This window comes from Tupaia chinensis, unplaced genomic scaffold, assembly GCF_000334495.1.
Source record: "Tupaia chinensis unplaced genomic scaffold, TupChi_1.0 Scaffold000135_1, whole genome shotgun sequence".
Lineage (NCBI taxonomy): Eukaryota > Metazoa > Chordata > Mammalia > Scandentia > Tupaiidae > Tupaia > Tupaia belangeri.
Window position 1 is genome coordinate 2,445,451 of NW_006159604.1, and position 21,898 is coordinate 2,467,348.

The window sequence follows — 21,898 nt, forward strand, 5'->3', positions numbered from 1 at the left end:
CAAGAATGGTGGTAAAAAAAAAAACAAAAAAACTGGACTCTCACACGGCCAACCACGTTTCAAGTACCAGATCTGTTGGCACGCTTTCTCACTTTCTCTCTCTGTCTCTGTCTCTGGTGAGCATATGTACCCGACAGCAAAGCGAAAAATAGTAATAATAAAGGGGCCAGCAGATGGCATGTAGGTTAAGGGTGCTGGACTCCCACACGGCCAACTATGATTCAAGTCCCAGACCTGGTGGTTGAAAACTCACCCCAGGTATATAATTTCCCTCTCTCTCTCTCTCTCTCTCTCTCTCTCTCTCTCTGGCAAAATTTGAATAAATAAATAAAGTTAAAATAAAATAATTCTTAAAAAAAGAAAAATAGTAATAATAAATAAAATGAAATAAACCATTCTTTTTTGAAAAAAAAAAAAGTAAAGGTTGAAGTGCACACCCAACAGCTCTCTATAATAATTTTTGCAAAAAAGTCTATAATTATCTCAAAATAAAAATTATTTTAAAAAGTAAAGGCTCACGGCCAGTGGGTGGTGTGGTAGTTAAGACACTGGACTTCCACATGGCTGACCATGGTCCCAGTACCAGACCTGGCAGCTTCCTTTCTCACTTTCTCTCTTTCTGTCTGTCTCTGGTGAATGTATATGCCCTATAACAAATTAAATAATAATATTAAGTAAATCAAATTAAATAATTCTTAAAAAAAATGTAAAGGCTCACTACTAGAAAATTTTACCTTTTAAGGAAAGCTCCAGAACTATAAACTTAATACTTAGAGAAATCATAAACATAAAAAAGTAACCTATCCTCACAGAAACACTTTTCTCCATTGGTTTTCAATTCAATATTCCATAAACATTTGGGCATCTATGGTGTGACCAGTATTTATGTCAACACAAGCTGTTCCTAAAACACAAATATACAACTTCTACTTTCCCTTCACTATTACTGCCACAACAGGATAACCTCCTTCTTAGCACAGACACACTCATTCATTCATTCACTTATTGGAGAGCTTTCTTTGCTATAGGGTACTTGTGCTTGCCAGAGAGAAAGAGAAAGAGAGACAGAAAACAAGAAATCACCCCACCAGGGAATGGCCATGCCACAATCCCTTCTCCTTCCTTCTCTTAGGATCTTGGCCATACACATACACCCAACATGAGTTTCAAGCTGCCAGGTCCGGGACTTGAACCACGGTCAGCCATATGGAAGCCCAGCACCTTAACCACCACACCATCTACTGACTCCCAGATACACTCTTAAACCTACTCTAATAGTCTTCCCACTCCAAGTTAATTTCCCTATTTCAACCAACTACCATTCCTTTTCTGAACCTGAGGCAAAGTCTTATTTTGACTATAAGAAAAGAGATGGCCTCTTCTCGAGACTAACAGACAAAAACCTATTTATTTAGCTGAAACAGCACCCAAAAATGGAAATAATACAGGATTATTCAGCTACATCATTCATCGACTGGCTCTTTAAGGACTATCCGGGACTTTGATGTTTCTCATTTGGAAAACATACATCTATCACTTCTTGTCCATTCGGCTAAGATCAAGTGGAGAAAGTGTTTTGACACCCAAGACCACCTTTAAAATTTTTTTTTTGTTTTGTTTTGCTTTGTTTTGTTTTAGTTTTGCTATGGGGTATGTGCACTTGCTAGACAGAAATGAAGAAATCACCCCCACCAGAAGGGTGACCATCACTTTTCCTCCATTCTCCTCTTAATATTTGTGGTTTTTGCCTATAGGATATGTGTCCTCACTAGAGAGGGACAGAGAGAGAAAGTGAGAAATCATACCCTGGAGGGGGCAGAAACATCATAATCCCATCTCCTTCATTCTCCTCTTGGGATTTTGGGCACATATGCACACACACCCAGCGTGTTTTCAAGCCGCTGAGTCCAGGATTTGAACCATAAAGTTAGCCATGTGGGATCCAACGCCTTAACCAACATGTCACCAGCTGGCCCTAAAAATGTATTTTTAAGATAAAAGTTGGGAGGGCCGGCTCCATAGTGTGGCAAAAATGCACTGCTCATGAAAAGCTGGATCCCACATGGCAACTACAGTTCCCATCCCCAGCTGGATCAACCTGAAACATACCAGGCCCAAGCACAAGCGCCCAAGATCCAATGGGTAGAAGGACTAGATGAGGGGAATTATAGCATGATCAGACCCTGTGGAGGATGCTCATACCTCTCATTCTCTCTCGCTTGCATATGCACGTGCACATGTTCTATCAAAAATAAACAATAAACATATCAAAAGCATAAAAGTAAGGATTGCCAGTATTTCTCACTACTTCCTCCTAACACACACACACAAAAAATGTTGCTTAGGAAGAGAAATACAATACCTGGTGCCTAAATCCTTTTCTCTTCTGAGTGCTTTTGCCCCAGTGTATCTGGGCAAGTCAAATGCAATATTAAAGTAGCAAGCTGATATCTAAAAAGTTGATCCAATCATATCACCTATAACCTTTCTGTTAGTAATCAAAAGTTTTGTGTTGTATCCTGAGTCTGATCATATGAGTTCCTCACTGGGCTGAATTGTAGCTGGGATTATTTTATAAGTTGTTTTCATTTACGTTTTAAGAAACTGGGCTAGCCGGTGGCATGGTGGTTAAGGCAGCTGGATCCCACATGGCCGACTGGGCCCCACATGCCCAGAATCCCGAGAGGAGAATGGAGAAGAGATTGTGGCATGGCCACACCCCTGGGGAGTGATCTCACTTTCTCTTTCCAGTGAATGCACAAATTTTAAAGCAAGCCTGAAAAAAAAAAGGGGGGGGAAGTTCTAAGAAACCACTTAAAATGAGACATAATTTCCATCTAAGAGATAAAAAGTTACTTCCTACAACTTTAATGTAACCAGAAAGGCATTAGACAAAAGTAACAGTAACTTCCAAAAAAATAACAACTAACTCCTGATGATAGATCTTCAGTAATGACAAGAACACAATGAATACATTTTGTAGCAGTTATAGACTGGGAAGGATACAACAATGGTATCTACTGCAGCAGGGTAGAGCTTAGCTCCAGGAGAAGTTAAACCTGGACACATGATATTTGCTCCACTGAGTACAAATTTGATGGCTCCTTTATCAACCTGCTGGTGTGGCAAGATAGAAGGATCTAGAAGAAAATAAATATATGAATTAGTAAGGCTAATGACACAACCAAAAGGCAAGGACATGAACAAATACTTTCCGAAACTGCAGTACTCTTAACAGATGCAAAATAAAACTAAAACACTATTCATCACCTATCCAATTGGTAAAGATTTCTAAGAAAAGTAGTTCCTAGTGTTAGCAAGAGTGTAGGAACGCCCACATTCTCGTATACTGCTTGAAGGCTTAGAAATGGGTACAAACTTTCTTTAGGATTACTTGGCAACATACATTGCAAAAACCTTGAAAAACCTCCAAGTCTGACTCAGTAATCCTCCTCCTAGGACTTTATCCTAAGGGAAAATGTGGGCCGTATGATATATTTAGGTAGAAAGATATTCATGGCAGCACTGTTATTTATAATGGAATAAACTGGAATCAACCTAAATGTCCAAAAATAAGGAAAAGATCTTTGATTGGGCCAATATTCAGTGTATTCTGGATGGCAAAATTCATTTTGTATACCTGTAATCATGTACAGTGAATGAATGTAAAGTAAGAAAAAGAAAGAAGAAAAAAAAAAGATAAATAACTTATGGTATGTCTATAAGGTCTATATAATAAAACCATATTTTGGACAATGTTCATAATATAATGTTAAGTGAAAAAAGTAAGATAAAGGACCAGTAGATGATGTAGTGGTTTCGTTGCTGGACTCTCGCATGGCCAACCATGGTTCAAGTTCCAGACCCAGTGGCTTAAAAATCACGCCAGCATGTGTGCATGCGTGCCCAAGATCCCCAGAGGAGACTGGCGAAAAAAGGGATCATGGTGTGGCCATCTCCTGGGGGGCGGTGATTTCCCACTTCCCCTCTCACCATCTCTGATGACAAGAACACCATGAATAAATTTGTCAGCAGTTACAGACTGGGAAGGATACAATGGTATCTCTGTCTCTTTCTTTGGTGAGCACATGTGCTCTAAAGCAAAATCCTCAAAAAAAAGTAAAATAAAAAATGATTAGGTTGGCCCCATAGCCTAGTGGTTAAGAGAGCTGGATTCCACATAGCCAACCATGGTCCAAATCTCAGCTCTGGTGGCTTGAGAAACCTACCATGCACATGTACATGCATGCACGAACTCCTAACAGGATAGAGAAATGGAGAACGGATTGTAGCATGATCAAACTGCATTGGGAATTCTCTCTGCGTGTTTCTCTCAGGTGAGGGCACATGCCCTCTGGCAAAAAAAAAAAGAAAACTATGGGTCAGCCCATGGTGCCATGGTTAGGATGGCTGGATCCCACATGGCCAACTACGTGGTTCCAGTCATGAACCCAGCAGCTCGGGAAACATGTCAGACACACGCCAGGCCATTCCCCATAATGGGTGCTTTCTTGCTAACCCCCCTCTTCTCTCTTTCTCTCTCCTCCCTCTTCTCTCTCTCTCTGTACCCTCTGCCAAAATCTGAAAAAGAAAATATTATCAGGAACGCCAGTGACATGGTGGTTAAAGTGACTGGATCCCACATGGCTTACTGCATGGTTGGAGTCTCAGACTCAAAGGCTTGAAAAATACATGCACATGCAGGCCAAAATCCCACAAGGAGGGGAGATGGATTAATAGATCACTTCTGAGCATCCCCCGTGGAGGATGGTTCTCACTTTACACCTCTTTCTCTCCTGCAAAATTAAAACAACAACAACAAAAAAAACTATCAAAGGGCTGGCCCTCCAACATATTGATTAAGGGAGTCACACCACTTGACCAATCATGGTTTGAATCTAAGCCTGGTGGCTTGAGAAACACCCCAGGCATATGTGAGTATGCTCAAAATCCCTACAGGATAGAGAAAAGGAGGAGGGATTGTGGTGTGACTACACCTCATTGGAGGGTATTTGTCCTTTGTCTCTGTCTTTCTCTTTCTCTGGCAAACACACACACCCTCTGGCAATTAAAAAGAAAAAAAAACTATCAAAAAGATCAAGGGTTACTAGGCAGTGGGGGAGGAGAGGAGAGTTACTTAGTGGAGCACAGGAAATGTTTAGGGCAGTAAAACTATTCTGTTTGATACTGTAACAGTGGCTACATTCTTAAAGTGAACCCTAAGGACTTTCATTAAAAATAATGTATCACTATGGGTTCACCAATTACAATGTATCACACTAAATCAAGATGTTTAAGAGGGAAACTTAGGGAGAGGAAGTATTTGGCAACTCTGTACCTTCTGTTCACTTTTTTCTGTTCTAAACTGCTCTAAAAACTGAAGCCTATTAATTTTCTTTTTTTTTTTGGGGGGGGGAGAGATTTTCACTGTAGGGCGTGTGCGCTCGCCAGACAGACAGAGAGAGACAGAGAGACAGAAAGCGAGAAATCACCCCCCAGGGGGGATGGTCACGCCGCAATCCCTTCTCCTCCATTCTCCTCTCGGGATCTTGGGCACGCACGTACACGCGCCTGGCGTGAGTTTTAAGCCACTGGGTCCGGGACACGAACCGCGGTCGACTACGTGGGAGTCCAGCGACATAGCCATTATGCTAACTGCTGGTTCCCCTGAATTTTATTAATTTAACAACAACAAAATTATGTAATAGAGCACCTAATGTAAAAAAGGAAAAAATACATTTATAAACATCACAAGAAAAAACTAGGTGGAAATACACCAGTTAGAAATCCATTAACATGGGCTAGCAAGTGGCATGGTGATTAAGGTGCTGGACTCCCACATGGCTGACTGGGGTTTGAGTCCCAGACCTTGCAATTTACATTCTCTCTCTCTCTCTCTCTAACCCCTCTCTATTTCTCTCTGGTCAAATTAAAAAATAATAATAAATAAAATTAAATAAATAATTCTTTTTTAAAATAAAACACACTAACTATAGATTGTGGGACTACAGGTGATTTTTTTTTTTTTTGAGATGTTTTTGCTATAGGGTGCGTGTGCTCTCCAGAAAGACAGAGAGACAGAAAGCAAGAAATCACCCCCCCGGGGGGATGGCCATGCCGCAATCCCTTCTCCTCCATTCTCCTCTCAGGATCTTGGGCATGCACACAAAGCACACAGCGTAAGTTTAAGCCACCGGGTCCAGAACTTGAACCACAGTTGACTACATGGGAGTCCAGTGACATAGCTATTATGCCAACTACTGGTCCTTACAGGTGATTATTAATTATATATTCCTGTATTTTCCAAATTTATATGATGTGTACATACTCCTTTTGTGATCTTAAAAATTTATGTGTATGTGTATCTACTGATAAGTCATAATCTAACAATTAAAAAGGATCCTTGGAAGGTTTCAAACAAAGACTAGGAGAAAACCTGTTTGTTTTTTGTGTTTTTTGTTTGTTTGTTTGTTTAGATTTTTGCTATAGGGCGTGTGAACTCCCCAGAAAGGCAAAGAGAAAGAGAGAAATAGAAAGCAAGAAATCCACCCCCAGGGGGGATGGCCATGCCACAATCCCTTCTCCTCCATTCTCCTCTCAGGATCTTGGGCACAAACACACAAGCACCCAGCATAACTTTTAAGCTGCCAGGTCGGGGACTCAAACTGCAGTTGACCACATGGGAATCCAGCAACATAACCATTACAGCATCTGCTGGTCCCAAGGGAGAAAAATGTTTTAAGTCTCTCGGGGCTCTCTAGGAATAAAGATGAAAATTATAGGTAAAATTTACTCCTTTTAATGCCTTACCACTAGTATTCTGTCACTAGTCAGAGAACAGGTAAGTATTTTTCCTACTAAGACCACAAATTAGTTTAAGCATTTTGCTGATTGAAATAAAAAAGAGCCTGAACAAATGCACTTCTCACTTAGTGAACTAAGAGCACTTAGTGAACTACTATATCATTATAATGGCTCTCATATATTGAGCACTTACTGTTTTCCAGGCATCGTGTTAGGTATGCTACATGTACTAATTTAACTCTCACAACCGCAAGAGATAGATACCATTATCCTGTGTATTTTTAAAGATAAGAAAGCAACATTTTAAAAAGTTAAGTGACTTGCCAAAAGTGACATGTACTGGGAAGGGGAGTCAGGTCTGCCTAACTCCAAGCTATGTTTTAAACCACATTCTTCTGCTTCTTGCAGAAGAATAACTGTAAAGTATTCTGAAAGGTTGATGTCCAGGAAAATATTATTAAATAAGGAACATCCTTTTCCAATTTATTTATTTTTATATATATTTTTAGATAGATTTTGTTATACAGCATGTGTGCTCACCAAAGACAGAGAGAGACAGAGAGACAAAAAGTGAGAAATCACCTCCCAGGGGATAGACACACCACAGTCCCTCCTCCTCCATTCTCCTCTTGGGATTTTGGGCACGCACGCATATGCACTCGCTATCAGTTTTAAGCCACCAGTTCCAGGACTAAAACTGCAGTTGATCATATGGGAATGCAGCGACATAGCTCTTATGCCATCTGTTGGTCCCTCTTTTTCCAATTTATTATAAAACTAGAATAGCTCAGTGGACAACTGTAGACTATCCACTTAGATTTAACAGTTGTTCACTAATATCTTGCTATATTTGCTTTTCCTCTATTTATATACACACATTTTCCTCTACCATGTGAAAGTAAGTTCAGACATAATGTCTCACTGTAAATAAGCATGCATTTCCCAAGAATAAAGTCAACATCCTACAGAACTATAATACTATCTTCACAACTAAAAGTTTAATAATTCTACAATACAGGGACCAACAGATGGTGTAATGGTTACGTTGCTGGACTCCCATGTAGTCAACCACAGTTCGAGTCCTGGGCCCAACATTTTAAAAATCATGCCAGGTGCATGTGTATACGTGCCCAAAATCCTGAGAGGAGAATGGAGAAGGGATTGCGGTATGCCAAACCCACTTGGGGAGTGAAGATTTTAGGGACATGGACATACATCAAACTTGTTTCAAACTTCTGGGGCCAGTATTTGAACCCCAGTCAGCCACGTGGGATCTGGCTTCCAAAACACAGTGCTCAACCACTGCAGTACAGGGCTGGCCATTGAATGTTTTATGGTTTTTAAAAACCAGGGAACAATCTGACCTCTGCACCTCCAAGAAATTCAAAATTTGTCTTCTCTTTCCCAAGAGCCAAACTCATTAATTCACCATCAACAATAGTCTGCCAATTATTCCCTTCCCTTCTGCCCCTTGGCTAGAATGCGATACTGAAATGTAGAAATTTTGCTTCCCATCTGAAAACTTCTTCCTCATGGGACTATACCTTTTTTGGACTTTCTTTTGTATTTTCAGTACCTAACTTAGTGCCTGGTACATAGTAAATTTAATAAATATTTGTTGAATGAATGCATAAGAAGAGAAATTGCATTTCGAAGATGTATCATAAGAAAAGCATGCATTTTAATTTTATATTACTTATTATCTAGTACTAATAAATAACACGTTAACTATTGGACATCATTTTCAATTCCTTTTGTGAATTTCTACTTCCCCAAAGGCATATTCTAACAAGACTTACATTTGTGAAGTAATCTTAGGGTTGGATAAAAAGGCCCTTCTCTTTGTCTAAAAAATAGTAATTCTCCATTTACTGTAAGGATTTCTATATGTTCATGGCTGTAGGACAAATGTAACAAAGTACCAAGTTAGATATTTTGTTTCAAAATGACTGTCAAACAGTTTGCAATGTGAAATTTACATACACAGAGATACAGTAAACTTTTTAAAAATTCAGTAACCATCCTGGCCAAGAAACATTGTTTACATTTACATTGTTTTTGTTTTTTTTTTTCTATCATACCAAGTGAGCAGACAAAAAAGAGAAAAATATGACCTACTACAACTAGCAGTATTTCACATATTATTTTATTCTATTATTAGATAATTCAATAAAACAAATCCTTAAGGAACATTCGGAAATAAACTAAATGTAACTCTGAGTGAAATCTTTAATGAAACAAGCAATACACAAAATCGCATTTTTCATGGACGTAGAAAATAAGTTTTAGAGTTATTCCGTCTATTCTCATCATTAATCTGCCAATAGTTAATGTGAAAATAATTGCATTTAGTATAAGTGCAATCTAATCATTAAATACTCAGTTACTCTGAGCCTGACATACAGAAAATCAAAGACTTACCATCGGACTATTTTGACAGGATCTTTCTTAGGCATGATTTGATTAAGCCATGGTTCAATACCTGGAAATTGCTCTATCAATTGGTTCTTAATACCTTTAATAACTGAAGTTTTCAACTGGATGCAGTTGGAGACATTTTCTTTTTCATCAAATCTGCCAAGTGATTTTTGCAAGGGGAAAAAAAAGGCATTTCTAAGCAGAAGTATCAAAATACCTAAAGTTTTCAATTCATCTGTTCCCAAACAAATATTTAAATGCTGAAGACAATTATGAGATCATTTTTTTAAATACCATTTCTCCTTTATTCTGTCCAGCATCTTAATACAATACATTATTAAAATAAACTGTCATGTAGATACAAATTAGCTGAGGGTGGGGGGATGAGACACATTTTGCACTGTGATCTGTAATCAGCTACGCAAATGCCTTTTCTGGAAAAACCTTACTCAGTTCTACCCAGGAAGAAACATAGACTCCCACCAAGAATAAAACCTGTATTAAAATATACATACACAAGAGAAAGAACCCTTTCAAACGTTTAGATACAAAAGATCAACCGAAGCATAACACAGAAAATTGGCTTCTGCTAGGCTATGTAATCTGCTGAGATTTTTTAAGCTGATGATGATTTCTAAGATCCCTGTTTATTTTTACCCAAAATTCCATGCACAGAACCCACCTTCCTTTGCCCATGTTCCCCTTTTGCTTTTTGCTTCTACCAAGTCTGGAAGCCAAACCCTTTAGGTAGGTCCCCAAGGAGTTTTGCCTTCCTTAGACTGAATGGCCTATGGGACAATCACGTTATTTCCAAGACAAGGTTAATCTGGCAGCTAGGCAATAGGCATGACAGGCCGCTTGCTTCCTGTCACCCAGACTCCTTCACTCCCATGACCCAGGAAGTCAAGCCTTCCTTTATTCAGTTCATAACTAATAAACATATGGCAGCGAGGGCAGGCTCCCCTCTCAGCTAAAGAGGATATGCCCCTAAATCACAATGCAAGGACGTGATTGGTAGAACCCTAGGAATGGAGACAGAATTGGAGGAGGGGGGCAAGAGAAAAAGAGGGGTGAGGAGAAAGCAAATGCGCGTGGAGGGATCGAAAACCGATTGCAGATTAGGGATGAGAAGCTCAAAGAAGTGTTGCCAGTTGCGAGTGGAAAGCACAGGACTACAGGAAACCTCAGGGAGTCAGGATGGCAGGGGCGGGGGAAGAGAGAAAGAGGATCCTCTTCCCCACCCCCAGCCCCACCGCCTTGGTGAGCAGCCGACAGAGGCCACAGCATGTCCTTACTTCTTGAACATGATCCAACGTGAAGGGGGCGACGATAGGGAAGGGCCCGCAATGGGAAAGAGATTGAATTAGCAAGGGTCCGGCAGATCCCCGTACACGAGGAGGGCCGGCACTGACAGTCGGAGCTGTTGTCGTTATCCGGAAGGTACAGCTAGGCTCGCTTTACGGCTCTCAGTGACATCTAACTACTTCCGTCCTCTGCGCTCCACGTAGGCGGTTTAGCAGGCTCCTTTTGGGCGACCGATTTCTCTCCAGTGGGGTAGCTGAAAGGGCGGGACTTGAGAAGGAAGAAGTGATGGAGCAAGTCTTTCGAGTTGCAGGAAGAGAAGAATGAAGGGGGCGGGGAAGCAAGCAAAGCAGTATTTATGGCGGTTGCTCTGGTTACGGGTTCCTCAAAGGATCAAGATTCTTCCGTGCTTCGTTGCTGCTTACTGTTAAGCCGAGCGGGTTTTTTTAGTGGGAGTGGTTTTGTTCCCAGTCCGAATCGCCCAGATGGATTGGTGCTTACAGGCCGGCTTAAACCCAGGCGAGCCTCGAGGCTTCATGGTAATGTACTTGTAGGGTTGCCAGGGTTAGCAAATGGAAATGCAGGGTGCCAGATGAAGTTTGAACTTGAGATAAACAATGAATGCTTTTCTAAAATGTTAAGTATACCTCCTGTAGTCCTTGCTTATGTGAATTTAACTAGGCATCCTTCTCATGTGGTAATCCTAGTCACTGCCACACGAAGGTGCCTCCATAGAATTATTAAGTAAAACTCCCAACCTGGCAGAGCCCTGCCTCACCCCCACACCTTCAAGTTGAGCTATCAATCAAGAGTGTTCATTTCCTTGATGGATGATGGCCTCCAAGCAGCAGTATTCTTCTGTCATCTGATTAGATAACAGCTAAAGAAACACCCTTTGCTTTTACTTATGTAATTTTTCAAGAGAGAGCGGATACAAAGAGACAATGATGCCAATCAACGGTTTTGATCAGCAAAGAAAGCTTAGGGACATAATCTGAACAGGTACCTGCTCAGGGGGTGGGTGGATGTGCACTGACCTGTAAAACAAATAGACCGAGTTCTCCAGGGAGCAAATACTCAAGCGCATACTGGGGAAATAGATCATTAAACAATCATAACAAATGGTACTCTGCAGATGAATTGTCCAGCTAACTCACCTCATCTTGATTCTATGTCACCAACAATTGTTTGCTTGTACTGCAGTTTCCCAGGAAGATCTGCCCACAGGGAAAGAATTTACTATTCTTTTGTCAAATCGGCAAGAACGATTATGTTTGTCCTTCGAAATTAATCAATTAATCAATTGACATTCTGGTTTATACATCAGTCTCTAGTGAACATCCTTAGCGTGAATCTGCATTTTTAGCATCAATCAACTCTGTGACATTAGAATACTGAGTTTATGAACAAGCAAAACTGAAGTCCAGGACCCAAGCCATAGTTAGCGCTATAATGCCAGGCTTCTTGCCAAATAGCCTTCCTGTCCTTGAAACTCTCACCACGTCACCATGGGATCTTAGAATTTAACAACAAACACATTTATAAATGGCAATAAACAGCTATTATTAAACAGTTTTAGACAAGTGAGAATGGGCAATTTGCATTCCATTTTGCCATATATAATAAATATATATTCCACTAGCAAATAAAAGCTGACTTGATGGACCCAGAAACAGTTTCTAATTTGCCAGAGGATATATCTGCTTGCCAGAAAGGAACAGCAAGAAGAGGGAGAAAGCATTCCCCAGCGAAGCATAGTCATACCACAATCCCTTCTCTTCAATCTCTCTATCCTGTTGAGATTTGGGGAACAAAGGCACAGAGACCTTGCATATTTTTCCAGCCACCAGGGCCAGGATTTGAACTTGTGGTCAGGCATGTGAGCTCCAACTCCCTTAACCACTAGGCCACAGGGCCAGCCCAAGGACTATAAATTAATAACACCTAGAAGAATCTCCACATTTGTTGAGGTTTTTTTCTGAGAAGCCTACTAATTTTATTCTTATTCAAAATACCACACTGAGGGAGCAGCAGGTGGCGTGCTGGTTAAGGCACTGGACACTCCCACATGACTGACCACGATTCGAGTCCTGGATCTGGTGGCCTGCTTTCTCACTTTCTCTTTCTCACTCTGTGTGTGTGTGTGTGTGTGTGTGTGTGTGTCTGCCTCTCTGGTCAAATTTTTTAAAAAAATACATGAATGGATAAATAAAATGAAATAATTCTTTAAAAAATAATAATAACAAAATTAAATACGTTTTTAAAAAAGAACAAAATACCACACTGAGGGGGCCAAATGGTGGTACAATACAACAGTAAAATGTAACACTAGTCTGACCCACATGAGAAGGTTCCAGGTTTGCTTCTGGAGACCTCCCTGAGTGTGTGCTCATGATGTGGGACTGCCGGAAGCTGGGGGTGTGTAGTGTCAAGACCCTGTTGGAAGTCCTGTCTCTTCATCTTTCACTTGTGGAAAAAATAAATAAATAAATGAACAAACAAACAAAAGAAGTATTATCCTGGGGTCAGTTAGGCAACATGGAGGTGAAGGCACTGGATCCCACAGGGCCAATCCCAGACCAGGCGGCTTGGAAAAACATACTTGGCATGTGTGCATGTGTACCCAAAATCCAGAGAGGAGAATGGAAAAGAAGGAACTGTGGTGTGGTCATCCCCTTTTGGGGATGATTTCTCTCTCTCTCTCTCTCCCCTTATCCCCTCTCTCTTTAGTGGGTGCTATACCCTATAGCAAATTTTATTTTCTTTTCAAGTATTAACCTGAAAATCTGTGGCATTAGAAATACAGTTGCCCCACGCTATCTGCAAAGAATTGGCTCCAGCCCTACCCCCATCTTCCCCAGGGAGACAGCAGATAAAATGGCGTCGTGCTGTCAGCCCTCCAACAGTACCGTGGATGAACAACCCGTGAATGTGGAACCCACGGCTCTGATGGCCCCACTGTAATAGCTAACTTCTAATGCTATAAAAATGATACATACCTGTGCGCCAGCTGAGGAGGCAGGGTCTCTCGGGCGCTAACAGGCGTGGTGTAGGCACCGCGGCCGGGATCACCACCATCCAGGCGGTGAAGCGCAAAGATTCAGGTTCTGCAGCAGCAGGAGGGTGACACAGAGGAGACGGCTGAGAGCCTCCACCCGGAAGTAGAGCGCAAGAGGCCAGCCCAGAACAGGCTCAGGCTGAGGTGGCCTTGAACTGGAAGATTCAGCTGGTTGAAGAAGAGCTGGGCCGTGCTCGGGAGCGCCTGCACACTGTCCTGCAAAACCTGGAGGAGGCGGAAAAAGCTGCTGATGAGAGCCAGAGAGGCTCGAAGGTCATTGAAAACTGGCCCTTAAAAGATGAAGAAAAGGTGGAACTCCAGGAGATCCAACTCAGAGAAGCAAAGCACACTGCAGTAGAGGCCGATAGGAAGTATGAGGCGGCTCGGAAGTCGGTGACCACTGAAAGAGACTTGAAACGCTCAGAGGAACAACCTGAACTGGCAGTCCTGTTCCCGAGAGATGCATGAGCAGGTCCAACTGACAGGTGAGACCCTGAGGTGTCTGAGTGATGCTGAAGAAAAGTACTCTCAGAAAGAGGACAAATATGAGGACGAGATAACGACTCTTACTGACAAACCCTTACTGAGCTCACTTAGAGATGGGCAGCTAAGCTGGAAAAGACAATGGATGATTTGGAAAATAAACAGAAACGCACCAGAAAGAGGCACATCTGTACACAAACGGTACTGGACTGACTCTGCCTGACCTGAAGGAGATATAGAGCACCCCAGCCCCACCCTGCTGCTGCTCTTCCCTCGACTCTGACTCCACCAGAGGCTGACCTGGGGCCCAGCACGTGGCATGGTGACTGGGGTGCTGGATTCCCACAAGGCTAACCATAGTTCGACTCCCAGACCTGGTGGCTTGCTTTCTCACTTCTCCTTGCGCTCTCTCTTCGCTCTCTCTCTCTCTCTCTCTCTCCCTCTGGTCAAATTAAATAGTAATAATAAATAAATAGAATTAAATAAATAATTTAAAAAGATAAGCTGGCCTCAAAAATGAGGGTTGATCTTTAACTGGAAGTCTACTTTCTCCCTTTGCGTCCCCTCTACACTCTACCCCCTTTGTCTTTTCCGCCAAAGTGTCTCTGCCTCTTCCCAGACATTCCAGCTGGGCCAGAGACTGAGCATCTTTGGGAGCAACTTTTTAAGGGAATGTGAGCACAATGTAAAGTGTCTCTAGTAATCTGCTGTGGTATATACATTTTGTAATTATCTTTATTGTCGTAGCAACCATTTTTTTTTTTTTTTTGAGAGAGATTTTTTTCTATAGGGCACGTGCACTTGCCGGAGACACAGAGAGAGAAAGAAAGTGAGAAATCACCACCAAGGGGCAGATGGCCATGCCATCCCTTCTCCTCCATTCTCCTCTCCAGATTTTGAACACATGCGCGCACACACACCCAGCATGAGTCTCAAGTTGCCAGGTCTGGGACTCAAACTGTGGATGACCATGCGGGAGTCCAGCACCTTAACCACTATGCCACATACTGACCCTGTCGCAACCATGTATAAAGAATTCCAAATAATCCCACAGGTCTGAAGCAGCAGTCTAATCACTCTCTCACTTCTGGAAGGTAACTTTTTAGCTTAATGCATACTGCCCTCTCCATAGAGGAGCGAAAGAGGTATTACAGGCCTGCCCCACTGAGAGCCAAACAGGCTCAGGGAGAGACTCCACGACAGGAAGCCTCATTGTCCTGTACAAAGTACCATCCAAACCGGAAGGATGATTTCCAGAGGAGTTAGCCAAAATCAAAAGTATGCTGTTCAGATCCTCACCTTTACAACTTTATTTTTTGTTGTCATTGTTTTTTTTTCCCCATCAGAAGTGATCAAATGAAGATGGTGAGACTCCCTGAGACCAATTTTCCGTCTCATCTCTACCCCTTCCCAACCACGAGCAGGATGGATCACGTGCCCCTTATGTTGAGTTGACCACTTAATTACTCTCCTTAAAAGAAAAAGGGCAAGGAAAAGGAAGAAAGAAAGAAAGAAAGAAAGAAAGAAAGAAAGAAAGAAAGAAAGAAAGAAAGAAAGAAAGAAAGCTACTGTCTCTACAGCCTGTCAAATCTACTTTCAATAGTAAGGTCACATTTCCCACAAACTACCTCTCAGCCTTACACCTTAAACCCATCTGCAGCCTGGCTTTCTACCCCCCACCCCCCCCCCCCCCCCCATTGGAGCAAGACACACTTCAGAAGCACACCTCTACCCCCACCCCCACCAATCGCTCTGCAGAGCACAGATGAGAAAATGCATCTGTCCTGCCACTGCCTGGATCCTTCCATACTAAGCAAATCAAGGAATGCCAACAAAACAGCAAGCAGCTCCCACCTACAGTCCTCCATACAGTCAGCTAAATTTAGAGAGACCTGAAAGCTATTTATCAGAAGACTATCAGGACTAACTTGTGATGTGATAAACCCACTATACCTCACTCACACCCTTGTTTGCCTCAGTCTTTGCTCAGTGTGGAAGCACCCAGTTCAACTTATTTGCTGTGATTGTGAGCAAATCACTTAAACTCTGTGCACATCTTTTCATCTTTAAAACAAAGGCCCTTGGGACCTGCAGTTAGCGTAATGGCTATGTCACTGGACTCCCATATAGTCGACCGCGGTTCAAGTCCTGGACCCAGTGGCTTAAATTCACGCCAGGCGCATGAGCGTGCATGCCCAAGATGCTGAGAGGAGAATGGAGGAGAAGGGATTGTGACGCGGCCATCCCCCTGGGGGTGATTTCTCACTTTCTGTCTCTCTGTTTCTCTCTGTCTTTCTGGCAAGCGCATGCGCTCTATAGCAAAAACCTCTAAAAAAAACAAAAAAAAGCCTCTTAGTCCAGCAGATGACATAATGGTTATGTCACTGGGCTCCCAAGTAGTTGACTTCGATTCGGGACCTGGACCTGGTGGCTTAAAACTCTCGCTGGGTGCATGTGCATGCACGCACAAAATCCTAAGAGGGGAATGAAGGAGAAGGGATTGTGGCATGGCCATCCCCCCTGGGGAGTGATTTCTTACTTTTGGTCTCTCTGTCTCTCTAGTGAGCACACATGCCTTATGGGAAAAATAGATAGGTAGATAGATAAATAAATAAAACAGAGGCCTACTTCATGAGGCTGCCACGACAATTCAATGAGATAATCCATGCAAAACATGATTTAATTATTACTGTTATTATTTTTAAAAATTTGTCTGAGATCATGTGTGCTTGCAAAAGACAGAGAGAGAGAGGGAGAAAACACCCTCTAATGGGGCCTCGTCCTGCCACAATCCCTTCTTCTCCATTTCTCCATCCTGTTGGGATTTTAGGTATGCACATGCACATACGTGGCATGTTTTTCCAACCTCCAGAGCTGGAATTCAAACCTCTTGGTCAGCCATGTAGAATCCAGCTCCTTTAATCACCAGGCTATGGGGCTGGCCCTGTTACTAGTTTTTGTGCACACACATGTGCATGAGAGAGAACATACCCTCAACAGAGCCTCAACTCACTGTGATCCCCTTTCCCCAGACCTCCAGTTCCTTAAGATCCTAGGCACCCTTGAACACACATGGTGTTTTCAAGCTGACCCAGAGTTCTGAACCATGATCCTCATAGAACACTTGCATTACTGCTGCACCACGGCAGCTGGGTCTGATACTATTATTGTTATTGTTCCTCTCTTCTAACTGCCTTCTCAAATGCTCTCTGCTGCTTCTCTCTGGACCTGACTTCCCACTTCTACCTTCATACCCAGGTGCTTCTGCTGTGCCTCCTGGAATACATTCCATGATTAGCAAGCTCCTCTACCACCCTCAGACTCATCCCTGAATATCCAAGGGTGTTCTTAGCTTTCCCACGAGGATAGAGCTTCCCTTACAGCCTTTCCCAGTGAATGTGATTTTTACCAACACACTGTGTACACTGCAGAGTCAGGAAGTGAAGTGGGCATCCTCTTCTATCCACATTGCAACTTCCAGACCATTTCTCCCTCACCCTCAGATAAAACTCTCCTCTGAGTGTCATCACATTGAGTTACACCTTGGCCCCACCTCTCTGTTGCCCTCTACTCATTCATCGAAGAGCTTTGCATGGATCAGCAGGTGGCATAGTGGTTAAGGCAGCTGGATCCCACCTTGCTGACTGTGCAGTTCGAGTCTCAGACCTGGCGGCTTGTGAAACACACTGGGTGTATATGGGTACATGCCCAAAATCCTGAGAGGAGAATGGAGAACAAAGGATTGTGGCATAGCCCTCCCTCCTGGGGGGATGCTTTCTCTTTCTCACTTTCCTTCTGTCTCTCCCTCTGCCTCCTTCTGGTGAGTGCACTTGCTCCAGAGAGAGAGAGAGAGACAGAGAGAGAGAGAGAAGGAGGGAAGAAAAAGACCCTTACATCACAGCCTTTTCTCTTCCCCTAGAGTTGTAAAGCACTGCAAGAGAACAGCACAAGGCTGAATAGATTATACCACTCTGAATTCATGGTCACTGACCTCAAGTTTCAAGTGACCCTTCAATATTTCTGGAGATTCTTATCATGTTTTCAGCCCATTCTCTCTTTCTCAAACTTCTCCATTCTCCTCAACACCCTAACTCCTCAGCATCCCCAAGTAACTCAAACTCCTAAAGGTAAGACAGAAGTCTCCAGATGGGAAACCAACTTTACACTACCAAAGTACAAATGTATTCACAGCCATCCTTTCCTACTGGTACAATGAAAGAGAGTTAAGGTCCAGTTAAGGTCCAGTTCTTCGACCTGTGTTCTAGATCCCATTCATCTATGTCTTCTCAATAATGTTTTTTCAACCATTACCTCTCCCATACATTTTCTATCTATCCCTCTGTACCAGCTTCTTCCTCTCAGTTTACTCAACGGAAATGCTAGATATTCCCACATTATATAACACTCAACCAACACAGAAGAACAAAGGCAATAATAATAGCTAATATTTATCTAGTACTTATCCTGTGCTATTCTGAGTGCTTTTGAATATTAACTTGTGTACTTCTCAAAGTGACTTATGAAGCAGATACTATTAGTATTTCCAGTTTATGATTTTGTGTGTGCCCTTCCAGAAATTTTTTGGATGCATTTACATATATTTGTATATAGGTTCTTTTCAAAAACATAAATGAGATCATACTATGTATGCTATTTTGCTTTTTTCACTTCATGGGTGAAATTCATCTTGGACATTTTTCCATGTCAGATGGTAGGTGAGAGAGAGAAAGAAAGAGATTGAGATTTTACCACTTTTTATGGCTATAGGGCATTTCATTCCATAGTATGTATGTCCCACAATTTATGCAGCCAGAAGATTGAAGGATGAGATGGAGCCATGAAACTCCAGTGCTTCTCAGACCTTCTGCTAACCCCCCATCATCAGGGGTCAAGGCCATGTGCTTTAACACCTATCTTACTGCAGAAGTGCTCGGGTGTATCAATGGGGGATCAGTGAGGACCCCATATACAGACCTACCCCTGGCAGAAATCAAGAACAAACTTCTATACTGAACTGAAACCATACCTCCTTGACGTTTTCACCCTCTGTCAACAGTGATTAAAGGAGGGCCGATGCATTCCAAGTAAGGCCTCAAAATGGGGCAGATGTCAAGCTGCCCCCCACCTTCCTTGCTTCTAGCAGCAAGAGTGAAGGGAGAGCTCTAGACACACACTCCTCCCTATTGCCTCAACATCCCTCTCTACCTTGCATCCACCAGGCACTCTTCTCAATAGAACATCTGCTTCCATCTACGTCAGTCGCCATTAGAAACCCCAGACTCCTAGATCAGCCTTCATCTAGCCTACTATCATCTCCATTTGGTCCGCCATTCTATTCCCCATCTCCCAAGTTTCCCCAACTATTGAAATCTTTCCACCTCTGGGACTCATATCCATCATTAGCAAAGCCTATATTCTCAGCCCCTTTTTTTTGGTTGCTGCCTTCATCTTACTCTACAGGAAGTCTGGATCTTCCCAGAAGTCATTGTTTCCCCAGCAAGCCTCAAATTATGGCTGTTTGTTGCCTCATACCAAGGGGTAGGTGTCTTCCTTATCTCTCTCTCTCTCTCTCTTTTTCATTTTTAAAATTTTTTATTTTACATTCATTCACTGTACATCATGGTAGCCTTCAAAACACTTCTTGAGTATGCCCCTCCCTCAGACTTCTCTGGTGTGAATTTCATATCAGCAGATTACATGTTATTCATCCACTTCTCACTCATCATAGCTGTCATCTGTTGACCTTTGGATGGCACCTCTTAATTTCTCAATTTTAACTCCAGGAATACTGCCACCCCAACAATAGTGGTATTATAAGTAAATATTGAATCTTTCAATATGTGCTTATTTGATCCTTCTAGTATTCTTTTAGTTCCTTGAACTGAAAACATTGTTTGCCATCCCCCTTATCTCAGCCACTCATTCCCACGATAATACCCTACACTTTTGTCTAAAGCAGTAACTGAAGCTCCATCTTTTTAAAAAATTTGCTGTAAGGCATATGCACTTGCTGGAGAGAGACAGAGGGAAAGAAAGATAGAAAAAAAAAAAACAGAAAGAATGCAATCTCTTCTCCTACATTCTCCCCTCAGGATTTTGGGCATGCACAGGCACCTAGTGTGGTTTTCAAGGTGCCAGGTCCAGGACTTGACCACACAGTTGGCCATGTGGGATCCAGCTGCCTTAACCTCCACAACACCTCCTGGCCCACATCTTTTTGTTCTTTTTCATTTGGTAGAGGGCATGTGTTCTCACCAGAGAGAGACAGAGAAAGTACACCCCCTCCATGGGACATGGCGATGCCACAATCTCTTCTCCTCCATTTCTCCATCCTGTCTGGATTTGCGGCATGTAGGCATACACACTGAGCATATTTTTTAAACCTCCAGAACTAGGACTTAAACCATGCAGGAGGCCATGGGAATCCAGCTCCCTTAACCACTAGACCATGAGGACAGCCTTAACCTCATTTTCACGTGTCCCATTCTGATCTCCACCTTAAGTCTTTATAGCTCACTCCTTTGAGAACCCTAACTCCAAAAAAATCTTTGATTCCCCCATCCAATCAAACTTCTGGACCCATTTATCCCATCAACAACTCCCTGTCCATGACCCTTCTCACCCTCCAGGTCCTCTTTCTACCAAGCTTGCATTCCCAGGTTAATCATTATAAATGCTCCGTTCCATCTACCTTCAAGTCCCTTTCCTCCTCTTAGTTGGAGGTGTTCACTTGACAAACCCTGACCTAGGTTAAACCCAATCCTGCCCACTCTGTGCCTAGATCTAGGCAGTAAATGTGACTGGAGAAAAGCAACCACGCTAATTGGCTTCATTTTCAATTCATGATTACTAATCTTAAGTGGACCCTTAATGCTTCCTAGGAAAAAAAAAATCTTATTTTTTCCCTTCATCCATGAACAGCAAGTGCATGCTCATGAGAAAGAGAGAGAAGAGAAAGAGAGAGCACCTTCCATAGTGTCTGGTCATACCATGATCCCCTTCCTCCAGTCCTCCAGTCCTCCAGTCCATTGAGTCCTAAGCACCCACACTTATACCAGGTGTGCCTCAAGCCAATCAGCCTGGGGATTCAGACCACAGTTACCACATGGAATCCAGCTTCTCCCGAGTACTGTGTTACTACTGCACCTCAGAGTCAGCCCTATTCTATAATCTATATCATTTCTAGTATGTATGGCTATTTCTATTTACATTTAAAATAATGAAGTGGAACTTTAAAACCAATTCCTCAGTCACATTAGCATTTCAAGTGCTCAGTAGTCATGTGTGGTTACTGACCAAGCACTGGACAGTACACACAGCCCATTCGCTCTCCCACTCTGCTAGATGACTATTTCTCTCTTCTAATACCTAACACAATTCACAGACACCCACCACTCCATCTATCCACTTATACCAGCATTTGTAGCAATGCATATTGTCTTCTTTCCTATTGCTATAGATCACTCATTCCCAAACTATGATTTGAGGACTCCTGGGAAACCCATATATGTGTGTGTGCACATGCACGTGTGTGTGTGTGTATTCTCTACATATATCTGTCTTAGTTTGTGTTGCTATAATAAAACACCTGAGACTGGGTAGTTTATAAGTAACAGAAATTGATTTCTCACAGTTCTGTAGGTTGGGATGTCCAAGATAAGGTATTGGCAGGGTCAGTGTTTGGTGAGGGCCTGTTCCTCAGACAGCATCATGTAGGTGTCCTCACATGATGAAAGAGATGGAAGGGATGATAAAAGAAGAACACTAAATAAAGACACCAAATTCTGTTTATGAGGGCAGAGCCTTCATGACTCAATCACCTCCTAAGTCCAC

The 21,898-nt window shown here is 42.4% G+C and overlaps 1 protein-coding gene and 1 pseudogene across 3 annotated transcripts in view; one reads left to right on the forward strand and one right to left on the reverse strand.

The window, feature by feature from the left end:
- Positions 1-13,627, reverse strand: part of MCTS1 (MCTS1 re-initiation and release factor) — a 17,313-nt gene extending 3,686 nt beyond the window's left edge. Inside the window, exons 1-5 of one of the 3 annotated variants that reach the window (XM_014586422.2) lie at positions 13,524-13,627; positions 11,682-11,741; positions 9,226-9,378; positions 8,604-8,701; positions 3,007-3,140 (exon numbers count right to left, since the gene is read on the reverse strand). In XM_014586422.2, the coding sequence (XP_014441908.1) occupies positions 3,007-3,140; positions 8,604-8,701; positions 9,226-9,378; positions 11,682-11,686 (390 nt within the window). In that variant the 5' untranslated portion in view covers positions 11,687-11,741; positions 13,524-13,627. Of the gene's footprint in view, positions 1-3,006; positions 3,141-8,603; positions 8,702-9,225; positions 9,379-9,904; positions 10,090-10,517; positions 10,875-11,681; positions 11,742-13,523 lie in introns of those variants that run through there. The other 2 variants (XM_006144879.3, XM_006144878.3) reach the window with 2 other exon arrangements.
- Positions 13,520-14,350, forward strand: LOC102495938 (tropomyosin alpha-3 chain pseudogene; annotated as a pseudogene).
- Positions 14,351-21,898: the final 7,548 nt, after the last annotated feature.